This window comes from Lactuca serriola, chromosome 6, assembly GCF_051521515.1.
Source record: "Lactuca serriola cultivar US96UC23 chromosome 6, Lser_US96UC23_V15, whole genome shotgun sequence".
NCBI lineage: Eukaryota > Viridiplantae > Streptophyta > Magnoliopsida > Asterales > Asteraceae > Lactuca > Lactuca serriola.
The window spans coordinates 78547999-78571901 of NC_136413.1; the positions used below are offsets into that span (position 1 = coordinate 78547999).

Below are 23903 nucleotides of genomic sequence, written 5' to 3' on the forward strand. Positions count from 1 at the left end.
CATATCTATGTGTAAGATGAAAGGGACCATTCACTCACTTGAAAAGATGGTGATTCCGAACTCAGACAGCGCTTCGCTTCTTAAAAATAATTTCCTTCGACGAAACCTGGTATTATTACCACTAGAGTTTAGTCTATTATTCGCTGAGACTAATTAATAGTCTAGCTATTATTACTATTATATAAGTGTTAAACAATACTTATATAACCCATAATAATAGCCCAAGTACTTATTATAAATTCCTAATAACGTTACTATAATTAAATAAAACCTATATTAAAAATAACGTACGTGTAGCTCACTTACAGCGGGTTTTATAGAAAACCGGGTTTTGCTTGGAGAAGCGTTTCCAATCCGAAAATCTCTTCTTCTCGAAGCCTTCGAGCACTCCGGGGCTTCCGCCGTGTGCTAGGGAGGTTCCCTAGGCTTTTCGGGGGGTTTTAGGGCTAGAGAGAGGTTCTAGAGAGAGAGAGAGAGAGAGTAAAGAGAAGAAAGAATGGGAAATGTGTGAAGAAAATGAGGGTGGGAGAGGCTCTATTTATAGGGTGAAATATGGTTGAACTTGGTGCCACATGTCACCATCTGGTGGCAAGACTTGGGAAGAAAGCAATGGTCAAGATTGTGTCACGTCACCCATTTTCGCACAGCACACTTCCGACTTCTAAAATCCGTAACTTTCACATACGAGCTCCGTTTTTGACGTTATTTATATCCATGCATAGGTAAGAATAAGATCTACAACTTTCATTTTGAATCCGTCGGCTAATTCTCGACCGATCTTAAATTTAACTGTACGAGGAGATTATACTGGTAAATATCCGCGTAAAATTCATAACTTCTACATACGGACTCCGTTTTCGTCTGTCTTTTTACCGTTGAGTTCCTATTAATGAGATCTCCAAATCTCATTTAGGTCGCGTAGGCCAAAAACCGTTCGATCTAAAATTCGAGTTTCGGGTTGTGCATTGCCAAGCCAAATTTTAGAAAATTCATAACTTCTTCATACGAAGTCAGATTTAGGCGTTCTTTTTTTGTATGTTCTCGGTTTAATGTATACTACAAATTTTGTTTAGATCACTAAGGCTAAAAAGTCATATATTGTAAATTCACTATTTACGTCTCCCGATGCCATGTTGGTTTTGCCGTAAAACTTCAACGGCCATAATTTTTTCGTTATAACTCGGATTTCGGCGTTTTTTATATGTACGGAACCCTTGTAACATATACTACAACTTGGTTAAGATTAATCCTTCTAAATAATCTTTCATCAAAAACTCATTTTTGACGCTCATTGTCTCTAAATTGACTGGCCCGGATCTGCGGACGTTACATGGTGGTACCCAAACTAAATGAAATTCCTTACTTCCAAAAAAGGTGAAGATTTTTATGTGAAGAGCATGAAATTCCTTACTTCTAAAAAAAAGGTGAAGATTTTTATGTGAAGAGCATGTTTGGATAGACTAACCAGAAAAGAGAATATTTTGGCTAGAAGAATTGATCTTTCGCTTTATTTTTGGTAGTTACATTGAGGAGGTGGATCATATTTTCTTGACATACGATGTTGCCAATGCTATTGTGAAGATGATTGGGAGATGGTGTGATATTAACATGTCTTCGATTCATATGGTTCGTGACGTGTCTTCTTGATTAGAATCGAGTTCTTTGACTGCTACAAAGAGGATGGTGTGTAGTGGACGCAATTATTTCAACTACTTGGTGGAGCATTGAGAAGTTTAGTAATCTTTTTCTTTTTTTGACACACCGAGAAGTGATAGGGTTTTTGATAGTATTGTTGTGTGCTCTTTTAATCGGACTGTGTATAGAAAACACAAACTTCGTATAGAATGGATTTTGTGGCTCCAAAATCTAATTTTATTTTTGCATATGTAATTATTTACATATGAAACTTCATCCGTTTAAAAAAAAAAAAAAAAAATTAATACAATGATTAGGTTTGTACTTTTAGATCTCTCAATTGTCAATAATAGTATGGTTTCAATTCACATAGCTTAAACATGTGTCAAGATTAAGGTCATATTCATGACAAAAGACAAGATATATCACTTGTTTTCTAATTAACGCCATATCATAAAAACTCTTTTTCTTTATTTTTATCTAGTTTCTTTTTATGGCCAACTAACTTTACGACATTAGAACTCATTGACAAGAATATATAGGTACAATGAACATTTTCCTTTTCGGTTTCTACAATCTCAATTCAAGATCTTTAATCCAACCTTCGTTACAAAAAGAAAAAGACATGAATAAATCATTTGTATTTTGAACCAAGCTTAATACATATACAAGTTCGGTCAATTGATTTTAAAAACTAGCAAAAGCTAGAAAAACTAAATACTCACCCATCCATATGACCAGTCAAAGCCATGATTCGTTTTTTTAAAGAAACTAAATACTCAAAAGCCGTATACTATTTGTATAGTATATTAAGTTATTCTTGATGAATCATTTTAAGCATTCCTTTTAGAATATGGTTAAAAATAGTTTGACAAATTATCTGCAAAAAGTTGGGTTCTTTTTAATGTGGGGCTTTTATCAAGAAATAATGGTTAAGAAGCTTTCTTTTTTGTCCTTGTTGTTTCACTTTATGTTGATAACTTCATGTGAAATCGCTTCTCTTTCTTATTTATTAAGAGTCCACATTGTTAGGTTTTGATGCCCAACTTTCTCACATTCTTCTATTAATTATATATGCATACACATGTTTGCTTTACAACTCACATTCAATACTATTTTATGTTGCCTCTAGAATTGGCAAAACATTCGAGATACTATGATTTGAAATATACGTCACCTCCTTTATAAGCTGCGGTTTACCTCATACGCGATAGGTGTATAGGAGTATTGTTTACCTCTTTTTACATGATAAAATCATATCATATCAATAACGTATTTGAAAGTCCTCATTTTGGTAGCTTTCTTTAAAATTTTGAAGGCAAAGACTAAAGGAGAACTAAACTCATGACTCATGAACTCCGTGATGAGGGGACCAGAAACTCACGTCCCAAATTCCAATGCTGTGACTACTACCAATGATTTACAAATAATATCAATAATGGATTGAAAAAGTAGAAGTCTTAACTTATCGATACATCAAAATTCTACCAACAAAAAATCTTAACTTAATTCAAACTAAATACCTACATAGTTTTAATCTAAACTTGAAAGGAAATCCTTAAACATTCTACAAAAATATAATCTCCTAAAAGTCACTAATTATTTTCCTTGCCTTTCAAGCTTGATGCTATAGAATATTAGCACGTATTTTTCTATTTATGAAAAGTATCAGGGCCATTGTCTTAAAAGTGTTTATTTCGTGTTAGTGTCTATTGTATCAACATAATAACTTCACAAACACTACACATTTGTGAGGTCTAAGATAAGATCTGTAGACCACCATTTTGAGAAACTCACAAAACTTTTAAAATGGTGAGATTAGATGCAGATATATTTCTCATTTCAATAAACACAGTCGACATTTACATGATATGCTAAAAATCGAAAGGAACCACCACCCCACTAAACCTCCCTTCCAACACCCCATGTATATATCTAAACTCAATAATTTTAATTTTCCTATCTTCTTTCCTATTCATTTACATAATCCTATTTCCTTCCATACACCATACACCACCCAAAAAAAACCCTTCTTCCCTCCACCCTTCCCATATTCCCCATTCCCCAACCTTCTTCAACCTCGGGCCACAAGTACAATCCGGTTCACATTTCAGCCCAAATCTCAAGCATCTTCGACCCGGTTCCCGGGCCCACAAAAGACCCGACCCACTGAACCGGTCCATAATAAACCAGCCAAAATGGGTGCATGTGATGCAGTCTATAGAGCTTCAAGGGTGATGGATGCTTTTGTAAATACAGAAAGAACAAAGGGTGCTTCTTCTCCCGGGTGTATAGTTGTTGGCACTATCGTGTACCCTCTTGGATCCGGTTCTAGTACCATTTCACACGATATTTCTCGGGAATTTACGTAATCGGTCCCTCCAACTGATTCATGTAAATAGATGTTGTAAGCTGCACGACGTCCACGTGTTTTAATTATCCTCATCCCAATGTAGAACATCATGGAATCGTGACTAGATTGATAGTTTCTGAATCCCGCTGTTGTTCTTGAAAAACTCACCCCCTACAAACACACATCATTCACTCCATTAATACATATCACATCCTTCAACTTTTTAAATCTGTATCCAAATTATACCATTATAACCTGTTGTTTACCGGTTATAATGGTATAACTAGTACAACAAAAAAAGTTTAGAGAATGTCTAAACTCCTTTTGTTGTTAGTTGTAAGTTGTTACAACTTACAACTAACAACTACATACCTGAGTCAAGGTTATGAACACGTGAATGGGACACGATGCGTCAGAACCCGTGGCCCGTACTCTAAACTGCGGATTCTGATGCCACGTGTCATAATCTTGACACCCACCGGCACTATACCCCCGCCATTGCCCATGCACGGAGTATCGCATCTCTGGTGGATAAACCCGGCAAACATAAATCGACCGAAAATGAATCTGGAAATCTTGCCAACTCATCCAAAATATCCCATCTCTCGCCTATTACAAATCAAACGTGGAAAAAATTAAAAAAAACCATATTTATATAATCTCAACATGTATGATTTCTTATAACATAAACATAAACATATGACATACCCGAGGGACATGTTTAAGTTTGTGTTTCATCCTGTCCGTCCATTCGGGAGATGAATCGGACCACGGCCCGTTCCATTCGACTTCATTAGCCCACGGGTTTCGGATTTGAACGAGTTTATGGCCATCAACTTCTCGGACTTGAAGTAAGGAATACGCGTGTCCTTGAACGATTCCACTTGAAGAGATGTGGACATCTGAGCCCGATGGGCTTCCGGCTCCTAATAAGAATCCTTCTTGTTTGAAGCGGAGTAATTGAGACCATAATCGGCCACTAGCGAGATCGATTTGTGCTTGTGCGCTTCTCATGTCGATTTCTTCACCGGCCCCACCTGTGAGGTCAACTAGCGCGTCTTGGACTAGTCCTCCTTCTAGGGCTTCGTAGGACCCGTGGAGTTTTGCGTATGCTTTTTCTAGTAAGGAAACCCAAAGCTCGTTGCCTTTTTTGCTTGTGGCAAATGCGGGTTTTCCCGGGGATTCGCATGGGATCCAATCGTCCACCACAACCGGAACCCATTCACCCTAATAAGATTACAATGTTAGATGATTGTATTATAATCAACAAAACAACAGGCTCCAGAATATACCTGAATGCAGAAACGGACAGTGTAGATTCCTTCCTCATTATATTCCGGTGTAATTATCACTTCTGATATTCTTGAAACCTCAGTCAGAACAGCAACAGCACTCAAAAACCAACAATCACCCAAACGCCCCTATTCAAAAACACAAATTAAACCAAACAAACACAAGAAGAAGAAGAAGAAGAAGAAGAAGAAGAAGAAGAAAGATATATATACCTGACAAACATCGGAAGGATTTGCATCACCAGAAAACAAACATGGAGGAGAACCCAACTGATTTTCAGTGACTATTTCCCTTGGTTTCATCCATTTAGACACAACCTGCAATTTAGAAGGTGGATTGTCTGGATCAAGAAACAAGGACCTGTCAATTGGAGGAAACTCTTGATCTGTAAAGTGTGCTTCTCCTTTAGCCAAAAGGTTTTCTTTCACAGCAAGTTCAACCGATAGCATTCGTTGAATAATCTCTTCATGTGTTTCCATTCTTGGTTTTCTCAACCTTCTTGCAAAAGAATCCATATCCACAATCACTCCTTCACGTTCCGATCTCCTTTTCCTCCCACTTGAATACTGCCCATCCCAATCCACGTCATCACGGTCATACAAATCCACCTCAGCAGGATCACTATCCCACTCATCAACCTATCAAAAGTCAAAACAAACATTGTGTTATGTTAATATGTTATGTGGTGATCTTGATCTGTTACGACTCATACATACTGATATACAAACAAACATACCCTGGGAGGAGAATCACTCCATTGCCAATTATCTTCAGGGAGATCGAGCATATTGTAATCGGTGGACCCCATGGCGGCAGGAAGGGCGGAGATTTCATCTTCCAACAAACATCGCCCCCAGAGAAAAAGATCCATTATATGCATTTTCGATTCCGCCCCTTCGCTATCCGACCGCCCAAACGCGTCCACATCCGTAGGCGGTCTGACACCCACCCAGACGTCAGTCCCCGGCTCCCAAATCCCATTCCCTACCCGCAACGGTAATCCGGTCTGATACCCGTCAAATCCACCGTCTAAATAACACGTCGCCTCCCCTAAATCCGCATCAATCGTCACAGTCACCGTATGCCACCTGGCAATCATAATAATTTTTGAATATTATCTGTACATGACATAACATTATATTTGACAAAAATATCATTTGAAGCTCTTGGATTACCTTCCATCGGCGATGCACGCTGCACCGATGTTCCATCCCTTTGATACGGTAGACTGTCTGTCTCCTTGGCGGTCTTCTTTGGTTATCAGTCGAAGCCCGACTTGTCCCGCCTCGATTCCTTGCTCGGACCCCGCCACGAGAATTTCCCAACAAATTTGTTTTTGAAATTCGGTTCCCAAGAGACAAACGGGCCCCGACTCCGGTTGGATCATAACCGCCATTGAAAAACTAACTTTTTGTGTTTGGCATATCGTGGGGTCCAGTTGACCGCAGTATCTTCCACTTGTCACGGGCTCATCATCAAGAACGCACACCGCACCCGGTATTCCCGTCTGACACCCAAAATTATAATTTTAATTTCAATTTTTTTAAAGAAAAAATGATAAAATTATGATTTTGATGAAATGGGAAATGGGAATTGGGAATTACTTGGAGGGCGCGACGAGATAACTGAGTGGCGCGAATTCTTTTTGCAATACTTGAAACGCGTTCACGGGCGAAAGAATCATCGAGAACGGAATCACCACCTACCGCCCGCACGGCGGCTGACATGGCGGCAGCCTCCCTACTTCCGGCATTTGGAATCGAGGATATCAATGTAGCTTCAATCTCTTTCCATTTTCTTTCTTCTTTTTCCAAAAGTGCTTTTCTCCTTTCTTTACCTCTCCCTTCCTCTTCACGTCTCTGCATCAACATCTCCTCTTCCATCTCCTTCTCTCGTATATAACTAAAATCCCAAACAAAAAAAAAGTGTCAAATTAGGGTTTCCAAGAATCAAGATGACAAATCGAGTATCTTGATTCGGATGACTTTTTTCTACCTCTCCTGTATAATTTCAAACTGTCTTCGGTCTTCTGGCATCCATTTTTTAATCTTTTTAGCACTTAGATCCGAAAAACCAATGCTATCAAGAAAGAGTCTTAATCGAACCTCATCCTGTAACCCAAATTTAAAACATTAACACGAATAAAACATAAATTACTTCACATGAAATGGGTTCATGGATTCATGTGTTGACCTGTACACGTTCTGCTTTAGCAGTCAAACCGAGTAAAAGAAGTAAATAGCCACCGAATTTGTCCCACATGTATACCCACTCAGTATCGATTGCTTCTTCTAAAGCTAGAATCCGTGCATGTGCACACATTTCTCTTCTGTAACCTACATCATTTGTTGAATCATGTTGAAAACATATCCCGTGTTTTATCTTTCTAATAATCGATCCAGCTGCTAGTTCTTCGTTTTTTAATCTATCTCTTAGTTTCATAACATCTGCTCTTGGAAGCACAAAGTTTCCTGCTCTATCACGTGTTACAGTTGGGTCTCCAACTAAAAGAGCAGCTGAGCTAGCAGACCTTTGTGGGGCCGAATAAGTTCCCGATAAAGCATTTCTTGTCTGAAAAAAAAAATCATTTATAGAAAATATAAATCAAAGAAAAACAATATTGAGTTATTAACTACTAAATGTAATTGGATTTTTATATACCTTGGTGGCAGAACGGGCAATTGCTTGAATGATGGTGTCTTTACTCAGAAAGTGTACAGCATCTTCCATCATCTGTTAATTGAAGAAAAGAATCAGTTTTTTAGTGGAAAAGAATGTTTTTTTTATTGAATTATAACTTGGGTCAAAGTCAAACCTCGAGAGTCAAACATGGTCGAGAGACTGCAAACCCAAATGATACAACAAGTGTAATTGCTGAAACAGCTGCTCCAGCAAATGGTGGATAGATTACTAAGCTTGCAACAACACCCCACCCTTCAATTGCTAATGCAATCCCATAAAGGACAATGAAAGCAACACTGTCGAACAAGAGTAGATTGTGTTAGAGAAAGGGATTTAAAGAGGTGGGAATTGGAGATTCCGACGAAGTGGGAATTGGAGATTCCGACGAAGTGGGAATTGGTGATTCCGATTTCCTACGAACCTGACGTTTTTCCCGCAATCAGCATGAGCATCGTAAACATAAACAGGGAGAACACGTGGAGAGTATACTACTATGGGAGGTGAAAGAAGCACCTATTGGAATTTTTTTTTAAAAAAAGTTTATCATAAGAAACATATAAAGATAAGCTTCAATAATATAACATGATTGTAGATTTGTATTTATAATTCTATATAAACTTACAGTCAATGCTCTGCCAGCAAGAAGAAACAAGAAAGAAAAGTAGCCAACGGAAGCTCCAACGAAAGATCTCCCTTTAATTTCATGAAAAGAAAAAAGTATAGATTATGTGTCTCTCGTGAAGGTTATCAACAAAAAAAAATCAAAAAGATAAAAGAAAATGATGAGGTTTTTGTGTACCTTGTCGCCATCCAACAAAGAATGCAGCAAGGGCGAGTAGAAATGCAAGAAAAGAAACAACAAACATTTGCATTCTTGTTAAGTAAAAGTTGTTTGAAGCCCAAAAGTGGATGATTCCAATAGCTAGAACAATGAGGAGTAGAAGTAAAAGGAAAGATGCCCCAATCTGTTGTCATACAAAACATAAATCAAGTTATACCATAAAACCCTAAATAGTAACTTTTTAAACATGGAATTACCGTCCATGGTTGGATTATGACAATAACAGCCGATATTGCACTGAGAAGAAGAAGAAGTCCGATTATGACAAACACATAAACACCTCGTGAAAGTCTCCAATTATCATCCTTCCTGAAAATTTCCCACAAAAATAATCAATTAATGATTAATCGCCCTTCAAAACTCTTTTTGTAATTAGATATAATATGAGAGATACCATTTAAGCAAACCAGAGGAAAGCGATAGCAAAGCTGGGATGCAAACCAAAGGAAGTAATGCAGCTAAAAAATCGGCTTTTTCAGGTACGTCGTCATCTCTAGAGTTCACAACTTCAAGATAAGATGCGCCACAAAATGCAACAAGAACAACTACAGAAAAAGGGCATAATGGTAAATTAAATACAGTTCTTTTTATAAAAAGGACGGAGATAAGATAAAAGTGAGAAAAGTTACCTGAAAATATGGCGACACATATGGCTGAAGATAAAGAGAAACGATAAGTTGCGAACCATGAGGCAATTGGTAAGAGCCCTGTAACTATCAATGCAATTACAGCAGCCATGGCCCACCCGATGTAAGCTGAAGATGCGTATGGAGATTTGATACTGTTGTCGCCACCTGTCCACCCTTTGTAGCCTAAATCCTCTAAAGGCTTTGCAGATACGATTGCACCTAGGGCTAATACGGATCCAATAAAGATTGATATGCAAATCGAAAGTACAACTCCCTGAAAATATTTTAGAAGCTAATAAGTTAATGGATAAGAAGTAAGAAGATTAAAGATAAGTAGATACAAACCTCTTTCATCCAAAGAGTTCGATAGTTTCCTACTTGACCTCCATAGTCAACTCTTGACACCCAAAATCGGTACCCATTGTGTATCCAAATTGGAATTGCAACAGAAAGGCATGCTACCATGAGTGGTAGGGTTAAAGATAATCCAAGAAGAACAGATGATTTGCTGAAATATTAGTTGAAGATGGATTAAAGTTAAAAAAATAAATCTTTTACTTGTGAGTCTATTGAAAAATTAAATTATTGTACCTTAAGAAAGACAGCAGCAGACCAACACAAGTGCTTAGAAGCCAAGCGATAAAACCATACTGAAATTTTTTAACATAATAGAGTTCAAGAATAAAGAAAAAAATAGAAAAAGAAATTACAAAAAATGTAGTTTACCTTTCGGGGTTTTGAAGTCATCACCATGTCTTCAGCTTGTAGTGAACGAAGGAAAGCCATAATGGAACAGATAACAAGTGATAGTAGCAAAACAGCACACCCGAATTCAAACTGTATCCATTTTTATAGATTATAGATTAAAAAAAGAAGAAGAAGAAGAAGAAGAAGAAGCAACTTTTGTATACAAAGGAAACCCTTTATACCTGTTGATGTGTTGCACCAATGACTTCGACTGTTTTTGGACGAAAATGCCCCACAATGACAGTTTCAACAATGAACACAAAACTAAAAAGAACCCATGCACGTTCTGGAGTCCCAGCAATATGATGCAAAAGGAGTCTGAAAATTCTAAGCCATTTTTCAAGTCCACGAATCCTAAGTTCTTCAGATAATGAAATTTGATTAGGCAAAGTGTTATCAACAACACCATTTGAATCACTAATCATAATATCAGTATTATCACGATGATCTCTATCAGCATCAAGACTACTCCTTTGCAACAACGCGAGTATTGTGGGGTCCAATCCGTTTTCTTTCAACATCACTGCAAAATTCGGATCCAAACCCTTATCTTGTAACAAATTAGTCAACTCAATGTCCCCTTCTCTTGCTCTTTTCTTCAACAAAGACGTGATTCTTGGGTCATTAAACTTTTCTTGAAATGCCAAAGCTAAGTTCAAGTCAAGTGTCTGTTGATTTGAAGTTGACTCATCACTATTTTGGTCAAAGTTTCTTTCAGCTTCTTGGACAATTGATCTGCAAGAACTACTGTGTAGAACTACACTAGGTCTTCCACTATCTAAGCTTTTTTCACTGTTGATTCCTTCTGCATGATTCCAATTGTTACCTAAATGACCAGTTTCTGCACTACTACTACGTTTCACACTTGAACCACATCCTTCTGATGAACTTGAAGAACTGTTTTGTTCTTTTTTTCTGAAACCTTCTCTGAGGCGAATCACAGTGCTTTGTAAGGCGTCTCTTCTTGCTGCTAAAGGGTTTGTGACTGACAGGTGGCGCGTCACAGCTGCGCCAAGTAAGACGGACCCCACAACCGCATAACTTATACAGTGTCCAAGATACCTATGCAGATAAAGAACACTCAAAAGTTCAAGAAACGAAGGTAAAAGTTGTGTGTGTATGTATAAAGATTAGAGGAATAGAAAATTAGAAAAAATACCAGTAATGAACTCCAAAGCATATCAGGAAGACACGAGAAGCACCAGCAACAAAAAGAGCAATGACACGGCTTTGAAGAAGCTCAAACCCGTATAAACAGGCACCCATGTTCCAATCTAGGAATAGGAATCAAGAAATTAAGGAAGATAGGATATAAGGAAATTAGGAAATTAGGAGTAGCATTGGTTTAATGTGTACATATATACCAAGAATTATAACAGCAGCAGATGTGATAGCCCCGAGCCAATTTGACTCCTTTGCTGTTAAGCCATACAATATAGAATACACAAGAAGTACAAGAAGTGACCCGAGATAAAGAAGCCCGAGATGTGACACCCTGAAAGAGTTATTACTCCTATTAGTGAAAATATGTCGCAAGATTCATAAAGATGCAATCTTTATTGTGAAAAGACCATGTAAATGTATGAATAGATGATAAAAGATTGGAAAAGGCCAAAAGGGTACTTGCCTTCTAGATTGTCTAGGATATAAGTCATTTGGATCTGGTGGTTCTGGTAAACATGCAACTGGGCCAACTTCAATGCAGTCAGAATAAGCAAATTTGTATGCACTTCTAACATATTCATCAACATCCAAACCGTTTCCTGTAATGATTTGAGCACAATAAGTACAATGAAGAATAAGCAAACATGAGAGAAGAAGATGAAAGAATAGGTTATAGGTCACATGTAGTGACAACCTACCATTAAACACCATTCTGCAAATGAAGAGCATGTTGATTGCTAAAGCAATTGCTGAGACCCCAAAGAAGAATCCAGAAGGTGAATACCGTTGTGGAGCAGTTGAACCAGCTGTAACATAAACTGCACATAGTTCGTATGCACAGAGGAGTGCAACAGCTAGAAGAAGAAGAACAGCAACAGCTCCTATTCATGAAACGACATTTGTACCCTTTAATATCTTTTAGAAATGGATGATATATGTGTAAGATGTTGTAAACTGAAAGGAAAATGGATATGGGAGATTTGGATCATACTTGAGCTTTGCCACTGTGTTCGCCACCAGAGCATTATGGAATAGAATGCCAAAAGAAGAGCAGTTCCAGCCATAATTACTGCTAAACCAATAATATCTCTCCCAAGTATTAAGATTAACCAACATCCCCATGTGATAAGAACTACAATTGGAGAAATGACAACAAGCCATGAACAAAGGGATAGAAAACCGCATAGTATTCCCAATTGAGGGCCTTGGAGGAAACTTGGCCATTTTCTAGCAAAGATCCAACTGAGCAAATATGACAGCAATAACAGAAAGTGTTAGGTGATACCTTTTAAGAGGTTCAAAATGAACAAATTTAAACCAACTGGTTAATAACTTAAGGCATGTTAATCTAAAGTCCCTTACTTATGGTTGAACATTTAAGAGGTTCAAAATGTAATGTTATTATATACTTATATACCCAATTTCCAAATCTTCCTATTTGTAACTTTTGAGTTCTGTTTAGCTGAAAAATGTAACATGAGGTGATCTCGTTGACCACTGATAAAGAAAGAGTAGTCAAAGAAAGCTATTGAATTCCCCATTGCTTCAAAGGAGAACCCAAAACGACAAAAACTGTATAACAAAACAGGAAATAAGGAAGAAGTACCTGTATATCCGCCATGGCCGCCAATTAACAGCCCAAAGTATCGCAAAAGAAGCCAACCCCAAGAAAGAGAAAAGGGTTCCCGATATTATGCATGCCAACATTACATCCCTGTCATCCCCTTCCATGGCTTCTTCCTCCCTTTTCTCTCTAGCTTTTCAACTACACCGCAGATAATATACAGAAACAAATCAAAGCGTGATTAACATATAATTTAAAATAAAACATAAAATCCAACCTAACTAAGTTACTTTGAAACCAAAAAGATATGCAATTGAAGCAAACAACTTACTTCACTGAACTGGTTTCAGCTGCCAATAACATCGTGATAACTTCTAGGACGCGAAATTGAGTTCAAGAGGAACTAGGGTTTAGTTTATTTTTTCAGCTGGATAGCACCGTCATGTAATCAATAAACAAAATCAGGAAGTTAGGGTTTTGAAGAATGTAGCGATGGACGACTTCAGCAACACCAAGTTTTGGAATTTTCTTCTTCCGTATGAAACCCCTTTTCGATTTGTTAGAGCTCCTATTTACACGCAGTTTCACACTCAAACACACAGTGAAAAAAATGAGAGCTTTTTAGCGAAATTTGAGAGAAGGAAAGAGTAAAAGATTGGGGATACTGGATAGTGGTTTTGTAAATAATGATAAAATAACAGCAGCTGCATATGCTTGTCTCAGAGCAATTCAAGTCGAGTAGCTGGAGGGTGGCGCGTGGACTACACAGCCAATGAGAAACGAGCGGTGGTTCTTGACTGAGAAATATATTGGTACGTGTACAGAGTGATTGCGTCTGCACGTGGGGAAACCTTATCGTTCAGACACCTTTGGTCTATTTCTACCACTTAATTACCCGAGAAAAAAAACCCGGTTTCGTGGAGGATTAGTGGAAAAGTGTTGATTAAAAATTCTATTAGTTGAAAAGTAGGGGGACCCATAAGAAAATTTGTCAAACTTGATAGTCTACGATTGAAAATTTTGGTTTATAATTATTGGGTTTATATTGGACTTTAGGGTTTGAAATTTGAAGCCGAATGGGCTGGACCTAACTAAGGGTATATATTTGAAAGCTCCCATTTTGGGCTTCTTACTAACTTTAATAAGTTTTAATCAAGAAATCATGGTGATCGACTAAGTTTAACTCTTTGTTTCTTAATGTATTGTCGATAATGTGAGCAATGGTCTCATCTTATTTAGTTCTTCAATTAAATGAAGTAGTATGCAGGATTTGCCGATTGGGTAAAACCCCCCATGTTTATAATTGTTATACAATATTAGTCACACAAAATGCTAAGATTATGGAAGATGTAAACTAGAGACAAAATTGCAAAAATAATCTCCTGTAATTGTCAAAATTATATGGTTTTAGTCCAAAAAAATTTGTTGGTGCATCATTGATCCAATTTTGGATAGTCTGTGTGGTTTTGGTCCCTGTGATTAACATTTTTGTATGGTTTTGGTCCACACCCAACTTGAAAAGACGAATATGCCCTTATATAATTATTTTTTTAGTTTTTTATTTAGTTTCTTATTGTTTTTATTTAAAAAGAAAAAAGTAAACCCTCTCTCTCTCTCTCTAAAAACACCATCACCCTACTACCACTAGAGCACCAATATCGGACCTCTGACTGTCGGACGACCAACTGTCGAACCTCCAACTATCGGACCACCACCTGTCAAATAGTGACCTGTCGATGCACCACCTACCGAACCATCCATTTCTCTTAAATCACACTCCACCACACCCTAAATGAGATCCACAACAAGATCCACAACTCCATTACCCTAGTTTCGATGATAAGAAGAGGCCTAGTGGTTTCAGATCGGGGCATAAGGAAGTTGATGATGGCGGCGATCCGATGGCTGAGTGCAGATTTAGTGGTTCCGATGGATGTAGAATGACGGCAAATCCTTACCCATTCGTTGATAGATAGTGTCTAGGGTTCCGAGGACGGCAGCGCACAAAGGTTAGAGTTGCGATGGCAAAGCAGTTTGACTATGTTAGTCGAACCAATCAAAATCATGTTAGGGTTCCAGTGGACTTCGAGTACGTGATTAGGGTTGTACTCCAATGAATGATCAATCTTATGATTACATCACTAATAATATTTCAAAAACATTTAATTCTTGGATTGGTAAATTGTGTTGTAAACTCATGCTTTATCTCCTTGTTGCAATTATGGAAAATATTATGAAACGGTTTGATAAGAAAAGGAATCTGGTGAATACATGGAATTGCGCATTGGTTCCTATTGCTAAGAATCATCTCAATGACATCGCTAAGGTAAGCATGTTAAATTATTTAGTTGAATGACTATATTTATTTTAGTTTTTACTTTAGTCATACATATGTGTTTTTAATTTGTCATATAGAACTTGGGTAAATATGAACTTACTAGAAGTTGTGACAATCAAGCTGAAGTAAAGTACAAGGGAAAACGTTGGGCAATCAATCTAGATGAAAGAAAATGCAGTTGTCGAGTGTGGCAATGTGTACATGCAACAACTTTTATTGCTTTTATAAGGGATGCTAATTAGGACAACTATGTTGATCCCTATTTCAGTATAGATAAATTTAAATCGGCATATGCTTTTTCAAATTGTTTCGATGCCCGGACAAGATCAATGGGCGCAAAAAGATGGGAACAAAATATATTCACCTATTATCAAACGCCTGCCTGGACGACCAAGAAAAATGGAATTAAACCATCCGATTAATCTAAAAGAAGACACAAGTGTTCGTGATTTGGTGAATATGGACACCATGAATAGACATGTAAAAATCTTGCATCTCAAAGTTTTAATCGAAGTGAAATATCCGCCTCTAAAAGGTTACTTAGATTTCTATTTCCTTTTTTATATTCATTAAAATGCAAATAATTTCATTGTTCATTTTAGGAGACGTGGAAAGAAATCAAAATCTCATGGTGGTTTGGGAGTCTCAGGGTCTACATGAAAAAGGCTCATGAAATTAGTTAGTCATTTTGACAATTTTGTTAGATTTAGTTGCAAATGTTCTTAATTAGGATTCAATTAATGGATTATTTTGTTAGTACGTGACATAAATAAATATTTTGATATGGTTTTTCTTTCATGGATTTGCATTAGTTGTCAAACTGGTATATACAGTGACTTACAAGGACTATTTTTGCAAAAAAAAATTCTACATAGGGATTGTAACTATAATTTACATAAGGACCTTTGTTTTATGTAAATGGTGAATTATGTAGACCTTTTTTCTAAAAAGGTTTTCTGAACATGGACCTTTTATGACATATAGTGTAACATCCAAATTGTTAAACTAAATTTTTCATCTTTAAATTCATATAAAAATATTGTTCATAGAAAACATCCCAAAAAATCGCATACGTCAAATACAAATCATCATCAAAATATCAGAGTGTCCCAAAATATTTGGAATCATAAACTGCAGTCGAATGTGTATAATCAAGCCTTCGCCTTTTTGCGATCATCAGAAGTACCTAAAACACATTTAATCAACTATTGTAAGCATGAAGCGTAGTGAGTTCCTCAAAATATCACATACAACATAACACAAAATAAACAGCTATGGGTTATTAGAAACCTTGAAAACTACCCGAAATCTGGCAAACAGTATGCCCAGGTGGGCAAGGTAGCATATCGGTTGGATCTTCTGGAAGAGCTTAGACAGATCCACAACACTTTTCATGTTTTGCAGCTGTGGAAGTGCATAGTCGATGATACGTGGTGGTTCCTTTGGAGGACATTTAGGTAGATGACAACCTGAACTACATCGAGAGACCAGTAGCCATTCTCGACAGGAAGACGAAGGATCTGAGGAACAAGAGGATAGAGTTGGTAAAGGTGCAGTGGCAGCACCATAAGGGCTCGGAATAGATGTGGGAGCCAGAGGACAATATGAGGGAGCATTACCCCGAGCTATTCCCAACAGAAGCAGCAACAGACTTCGAGGACGAAGTCTAATTTAAGTAGGGGAGATTTGTAACGTCCGAGATTTAGCAGGTATATTGCTTTGTATTCAAGTCATAATTATTAAAACGTTGGGATTTTTGGGCGGAGCGTACACTGGGCGTACAAGGTGTACGTGCGGCGTACATATAAAAGGCGCGAAACGGGGAGCCCTCATGCGTACGCTGAGTGTAGGGTGATCAGATGCAAACCCTAAATTTTAGGGTTTTCCCCCTATTTAAACAACTTATAACCCTTCAAACCCTTATCCTCTCAGTCTCCCTTGTTATCTCAGTGCCTAACTCGAACCCTAACTCCATTGCATGTATTTTGAGCTTACGTTAAGCATTTTGGTGTTATTATGGTGGTTTTGAAGAATAAGGAGCAAGAGCTTGAAGAAGGCTTGTAGACCTAGAAGTTTGGCATCATTTCTGACCCATTAGAGGTATAAACTTTGAACTTGATCATTGCATTCTTAGATCTAGTTTTGGGGTGTTTTATGTCACATTTTGGTCCCATACTTGAGGTCCTTTGAGTTTTAGAAGATTCTGTCCAAATGAGTTGTCCTTTTTGGCTCCTGGAGGTGTAAGAACTCAAAAATCAAGGGTAAAAAAATTCATTTTTAAATGTAGCTAAAGCATTGACACCATTTATTTCAAACATTTCAAATCATCATTAAGTAATATATTTATCAGAGTTTATCCCAAAATCATTCATGCGGAAATCATAGGTGTGTGCACTGCGATCAATTCGAGCCCTTCTTTTCCAAATTGATGATACCTGAAACCATAAACAAAACTGTAAGCACGAAGCTTAGTGAGTTCCCCAGAGCATACCCCACAAAATCCATGTAACCACATAACCCATATCAGCTATAACAACTACATAAACTGTAACAATCGCATAAGCATGCATATACACATATAAAGATGCCATTGAAATCCTCCAAGGTCTTATTCACATACTCACGTAAATCATATCAACTACACCAGCCATGCATATAAACATATAGGGAAGCCCTAGAAACCCTCCAGGGTCTTACACCGGGTGCCACGGGAACCCCCACATGGTCTTAGCCCAATGCCTCGGGAACCCGCCGAGGTCTTTGACTTAGGATGCTAAGGAAACCCTCCAAGGTCATATACCTACGTGCCTCGGGTGCCTTAGACCCATTGGTATGGTGAGGAGACTCACCTGGCACTGATGAAGTCCCACAGACACAATCTGAACTGTTGGATGACAGATTCCCGAACTGTCAATATCAAAATATCACCCAATTAATAATTAGGTTCCAACACAAAATCATAAGTCCAAGCTCGAGGTAAAAGACTGTTTTACCCTTATCTTGGCTTGATTCAACTCAAGGCCCAAATCCAAAGGCCCAAAAGTTAAACTATGAATAAAAGCCCAACATATGGCCCAATTTCCCAAATAGGGCCCAAACCTCTATATGGACTTATTTAAGGCCCAAACAATCATTCTAGTCCAAACATTGGGTATTCTCGTGGCCCAACCTCTCATAAGCCTTAGGGCTCGGTTGTGGCCCACTTATGGCCCAATTTTCCCAATTGGGCCTAAGCCTCTCTAACGGGTCTTATTCTAAGGCCCAATGATTTCCTAAGTCTATAACATGTTCCTAATTGGCCCATTAAGTCCCACAACAACTTAGTTCAGTAGGTGGCCCGATAAGAACCCAATTCCAATTAAGGTTTTTCACATTAAGTGTCCCTACTCAACCCATTAAGGACTTAATCCAATATGTCCAATATTTCATTTAAGTTAATCTGCCATTATTTGTTAATTAATATTTCAAGTTCATTAAATAATCTCGATGCGGTCCCGATAAGTCCCAAATTAGGGTTTTCCAAAACCTAATTAGGGTTTCCAACCCATCTTAGCCCAATAGGTCCAAAACCAAGTCCTTAAGCCCGTTAGGGTTTTCCTTAGGTCAATTAGGGTCCATTAGACCCATTAGGGTTTCACTAAACCCATTAGGGTTTTAGTCTCTTGTCCAAACATCCCAGCGAATCACAATACAACGAGGCATACCACCACCCGACGCGGCGGCCGGTGGCTACAGGAGGCGGCAGCCACCACCCTACGGTGGTGGTTTGGGTTTCTTTTCATTATACTTTAGCTAATTACAATTTTCAATGCCTTAACCAAGAATGAACACACACACTAACTACATCAACACACACATATGGTGGCTTATGGTGGCAGCCACCACCTCACGGTGGCATGTGGTGGCGGAAAACAGTTTCAAGGTAACAACCACCATGGTCGGCGGCCAGGGTGGGTTTTTCTCTCGATCTCCGGCTAAGCTTTCACGCACACACACAACAAACATAATCAGTAGCAACAACACACGATAACTCAGACAAATCTCCACCTGATGGCGTGAGACAGACGAAGCTCGCAGTTCCCTCATCCGTCTTTGGCGGCTCCAACAGCGCATCAACATCTCCGGCAGCAGCGACAGACTTTGTCATCACATGCAAGGGAACGTCGGCGGGGTGACGGTGGTGAATGTGGGTTAAGGTAGCAACCTAGAAGCGAACAGCAGCAACATCCATGAACGAGTTTCCTGATCTCTTCGTGCCTCTCTGTCTTCGTCGACGACGGAATAGAGTAGCTGCTCGGGTGGTCCTTTGGTGGTGGCGATGAGATGACGGCTGGGAGAGAGAGAGAGAGAGTTATAGGGTTTGCAGCTGAAGGAGGAAGAGGGAGTGGGGGTGCGGCCGACCTTCTCTTAGGGTTAGGGTTTGGAAACCCTTAAATACCCACTCCATTTTAAATGTTCGCCATAATGACCAAAATGGTCCCTCCAGCTCCTATTTATTTCAAAATAGATCCATTTTTTACCCTTTTAACCCTGTCTCTTAAAACCATTTACAAATCAAGTCCAATACTTACCAAATTGCCCCTTAGCCTCCAAAATATGTTCAAAATAAATTCCAAAATTACTTTTTAACCCCCCGAATAATCAGATTTATAACATTTGGCTTCCCAAAACCAACATCCCACTACTAATATATATTTAGGGCAATTATTTGTTTTTTAAAATTTTATCTATTCATTTATTAATTAAACAGGATATTACAACTCCCCCCCCCCCCACTTAAATTAGATTTCGTCCTCGAAATCATTCTTTACCATACCTTACACACCCGACAACTTAGGCAATATGGTCATAATCCTGGGTACACCCTAGCCTTCCCAGGGTAACCGTGACCGGTCTTTTCAAGGCAAACATAACCCAATCTATCAGGGTTCTAAAACTTAAAGATGAGTGAATTCCCTACAACAAGATTACATCTACTCCATCCGAAATTTGTTGTCTTGAGATAGTCTGATTCCCTGACAGACCACTCATACTGAATCATTATCATTGAATCCAGTCTATTTGCCCCTCAACTATCTTCTCAATTTTTGATAACTCAAGGTTCTCACTATAAAACATGGTCACAGACCCAATCATCCTTGCAGATCCCTCTTACTTGGCCAAGGCTCAAAGACTCCCACTGTGAGTGACTTGTCACTCCCCAAATCATCTAGACGTTCCATGCATATGTGCAACCTAAAACACAATTAATAACACTGCCCACAAGCTGAAATTGTCCGAACATTGAACTGCCTGAAGCAGTATGTGTTGGGTTTTGAGCATTCTAACACTCCTAAGTGTACATGCAACCTTAAATACCTTGGATCTATGTTTTCTTTATTATACATGCAAATATGAACATCCAAGGTATTATCCTAATCTAGCATACAAAACAATGAGTATAACAAGATAGAATACATACCTCTTTGGTGTAGAATGTTCTCAAGTAGCTTGAGTGCCTAGTGCCCTAAGTGTGACACCTCAAATGGTTCACACAACATCAATTGCTTTTGGAAGACTTAGAGAGAAACACCTCACTTCATGAAAATCGGCTAGCCCTTTCTTTATTCACCCATAGTGCCGATTTTGCCAAAGAATATGATCTTATATAGTTGTTACAATTAGGGTAAACCCTAATTGTCATGGCTTTCCATTTCCTTGGATTCATGGGTTCAAATACATCATGGAGCATCCTATGGGTTTTAGCCCAACTTGATAATCCATGGAGCATTAGCCCACTATACAAGTATGGATGATTTACACAATCAACCCATATATTTAATTAGTCTTATTTTGATCACTTAATTAATTCTAGATTAATTCTTGATCAATACTAATTAAATAATCTTATTGATATATTATAACTTATAATATATTAATAAACCTTAAGTGTTATTTCTCTCATTATAGTTTATCCAAATGCTTGATGCCATGCAACCCAAATGGACCATATCGGGTCGGGTCAAGTCTTACCAATTATAGTTATGAAATTAGACATTAATCCAACAGTCTCCCACTTGTATAAGTCTAAAACTATTATTGCGTATGACTTCAAGAACCAACTGACAATCGTAGCTCTCAAAAGCTTCGGTCGAACTCTGACCTTGCCGATAATCTCTGACCTTTGTCAATGACTTGTCCATTATATAAGGGATCATATATTCCTCCATTCTAGATATCACATGGACTGAGACATGGATTATAAATCATTCTCTCTGTCCATTTGTTGTTTCCCGATTTCTGATTTATGACGACTGACTGATTGAACAAATCAAATCAGTCCTGGCTTGGCCAAGCACTCACATGTGTCATCGCTAAATCATCGAGGGGCCCACAGATATCGCTTTTATCCCGAAGGTAAAAGGAATGGATAAACTTCGACTCATATGGCTTGTTATGCTACTTGTTGAATCATACACAAAGACACGTTTTATAACATCGAGTTACCAATGCAGTTTCGCGCAATCAGTGTATAACCAACTCATAGTAACAACTCATATCACTAGGTTTGAAGAATATAAGATATTATCGTCTCATGATCACTCGTGATAAAATCCATGAAGTGATTCAAATGAGCGCGGGTTGAATCCAATACTCAGAACTTATGAGCACTCATGAGCGTTGTAGCACAACTTTGTCCACCAACTTGGACCTCTACAAGCCAACCCATGACAGTCTTGATTCATATCTACTTCCAACATATGACCGACTGTGGATGGTTTTGAATAACTTAGTCATTCCGGAAGAATAACCTAGTTATTATGAAAGTCAAAACATACAAAGTGAAACACAATAATAAATGAATCAAATATGGTATCAAACCCTATGAATATAAATAGACCACTTCTATTTATCACCATACTGATTTCTCATTATTCATTGTTTCGGTTTTTATCAACTTTATACTTGAATTAAAACACTAGGTATCCCATGCTCCAAGCATGTACACTATGTTTTTCCTAAACAATAGCTTTGCCATACACCAAGTATGCATTCTATGTTTATCTATGATCCTTACTTTGTGAAATAAACCAATTGACCAAACTTTCAATGATTCTAATTTCACACTCCCAAATCGAAATCTGTTAGATTTTAAACTTAAATGCAATGATTCTCTTATAATGATTATGCACAAAGTCACAAAGACTTGACAACAATCATTACAGAGTATTCCAATGAAGACCTACTCCATGGACACAAAGCCTTATGTTCAAAGTATGCATTGCTTTGAACATGCTTTTTGCACTAAGTTTTTTTTTTTAATCTTACACAGATTGCTTCCATCTATAGAGACAACTCTATATTCCTATTTTGACTACCACTTCTGAACAAAAGTTGCCTCTTTTCAGATTATGTCAATATGGCCCTTTTAATATTAACAATATACTTCCGACTGTCCTTGAGCAACCAATCTTTGGTAAACCTTAGATTGTCCTCGACAATTGTTTAATCACTTTAGTCATATCCAATTCTATACATTTTCCTCCTTAATGCCACAAGTCATTTGGAAAATTCAGAAAGAATAAATATTATAGCACAAGTAATCGATCTTGTACCCAAAGTAAATGGGACACGATTCATGATGTTTCACATAAAGACATGGTTCTAGACCAGTCTTTTGCCATAATAATTTTTGTTTGTCATATTCTCAAAATTTTACTATGAAAAGGGATGCCGTAATCATAATCGAATTTTGAGAACGCAATATATAGAATTTTCTTAAGTTGAACGAATCCAACATGAAATTCACATATATATATTCTTGACTAAGGTGATTAAAATCTCAATATAAGCTCTTTAGAATGATTATAAACTCAATCTAAGATTTTCATAATTGAAATGAAGTATAATTTTCTCTCCTTTAATTATAGCAAAACAACTTTTTCAACCCCTGCAACCTCACGAATTAAAACTTTTGTTTTTCTATAATTAACATTGCTAACTTGCAATACTTATCATAATTATCATGCTCCCACTAACATGATGATTATTAGCATAACACTTATGCTCCCACTAGCTTTGACATGTACTTAGAAATCAGTTATTGACTTTTTTTTTATACCAAAGTTCAGATTTCTGATACTAGATTGCTTTGATAAGACTTTATCAAAATCATAAACCTTATCTTAGATAGCTCACAGGCGTGTCTAAACAATTTCAGAACTATGAAAATGGATTCCGTAATCATAGTCTTAATTGTTTAGACCTTTGCTATTTCTCATAAGTCCATGTTAGTGTGCCTACTAACAACTTTGAGAATGCAAAGATTACTATCTACTTACAAATCTACTTAGTGGAAGTGCTTCCTCACCATCATTTTCATGAATCGGAGAGAAACCTTATGACACTTATATTTTTATGGTGTATGAGTTCCTACCCATATGCATTTGTCAAAACCATAATCACAAGACAAGGTTAGTGACACATCCAAACTCATACGGATTGAACTTGTGCAATCTTAAGTTCTTGCCATTTGGCAGCACAAGGGCCTGCCATAGCTTCTAAGTAGTTGTGCAACCAATTGAGGACTCTAAGAACTCATATGCAAAGCCAATTTTAACTGAAATGGGCACAGAATATGTCAACACGATAGGTTATAAACCTCAAGTCGTGTGCTA

At 37.7% G+C, this 23903-nt stretch overlaps 1 protein-coding gene across 1 annotated transcript; it reads right to left on the reverse strand.

Annotated features, from left to right (window-relative positions):
- Positions 1-3437: 3437 nt before the first annotated feature.
- DEK1 (calpain-type cysteine protease family) lies at positions 3438-13579 on the reverse strand. The gene is made up of 29 exons (XM_079007109.1): positions 13240-13579; positions 12951-13109; positions 12336-12586; positions 12043-12225; positions 11808-11943; positions 11545-11675; positions 11340-11454; positions 10363-11242; positions 10160-10270; positions 10025-10083; positions 9779-9941; positions 9434-9707; positions 9199-9349; positions 9002-9113; positions 8763-8928; positions 8586-8656; positions 8385-8476; positions 8097-8259; positions 7943-8014; positions 7475-7852; positions 7277-7392; positions 6886-7183; positions 6457-6788; positions 6018-6369; positions 5494-5919; positions 5281-5409; positions 4697-5215; positions 4361-4597; positions 3438-4159 (listed from the first exon to the last, which is right to left on the reverse strand). Exons 2-29 carry the CDS (start codon positions 13073-13075, stop codon positions 3854-3856), a joined length of 6348 nt encoding a protein of 2115 aa, XP_078863235.1. The 5' UTR covers positions 13076-13109; positions 13240-13579; the 3' UTR covers positions 3438-3853.
- Between the last annotated feature and the right edge of the window lie 10324 nt (positions 13580-23903).

Excerpts from the sequence above, each read along its gene's own strand:
- DEK1 (XM_079007109.1), bottom strand. The coding sequence starts at position 13,075 with ATGGAAGGGGATGACAGGGATGTAATGTTGGCATGCATAATATCGGGA. Across the intron at positions 8,929-9,001 it reads TCATAATCCAACCATGGACG|ATTGGGGCATCTTTCCTTTT; the intron begins GTAATTCCATGT and ends GTATGACAACAG. Across the intron at positions 7,393-7,474 it reads CTAAAGCAGAACGTGTACAG|GATGAGGTTCGATTAAGACT; the intron begins GTCAACACATGA and ends TTTGGGTTACAG.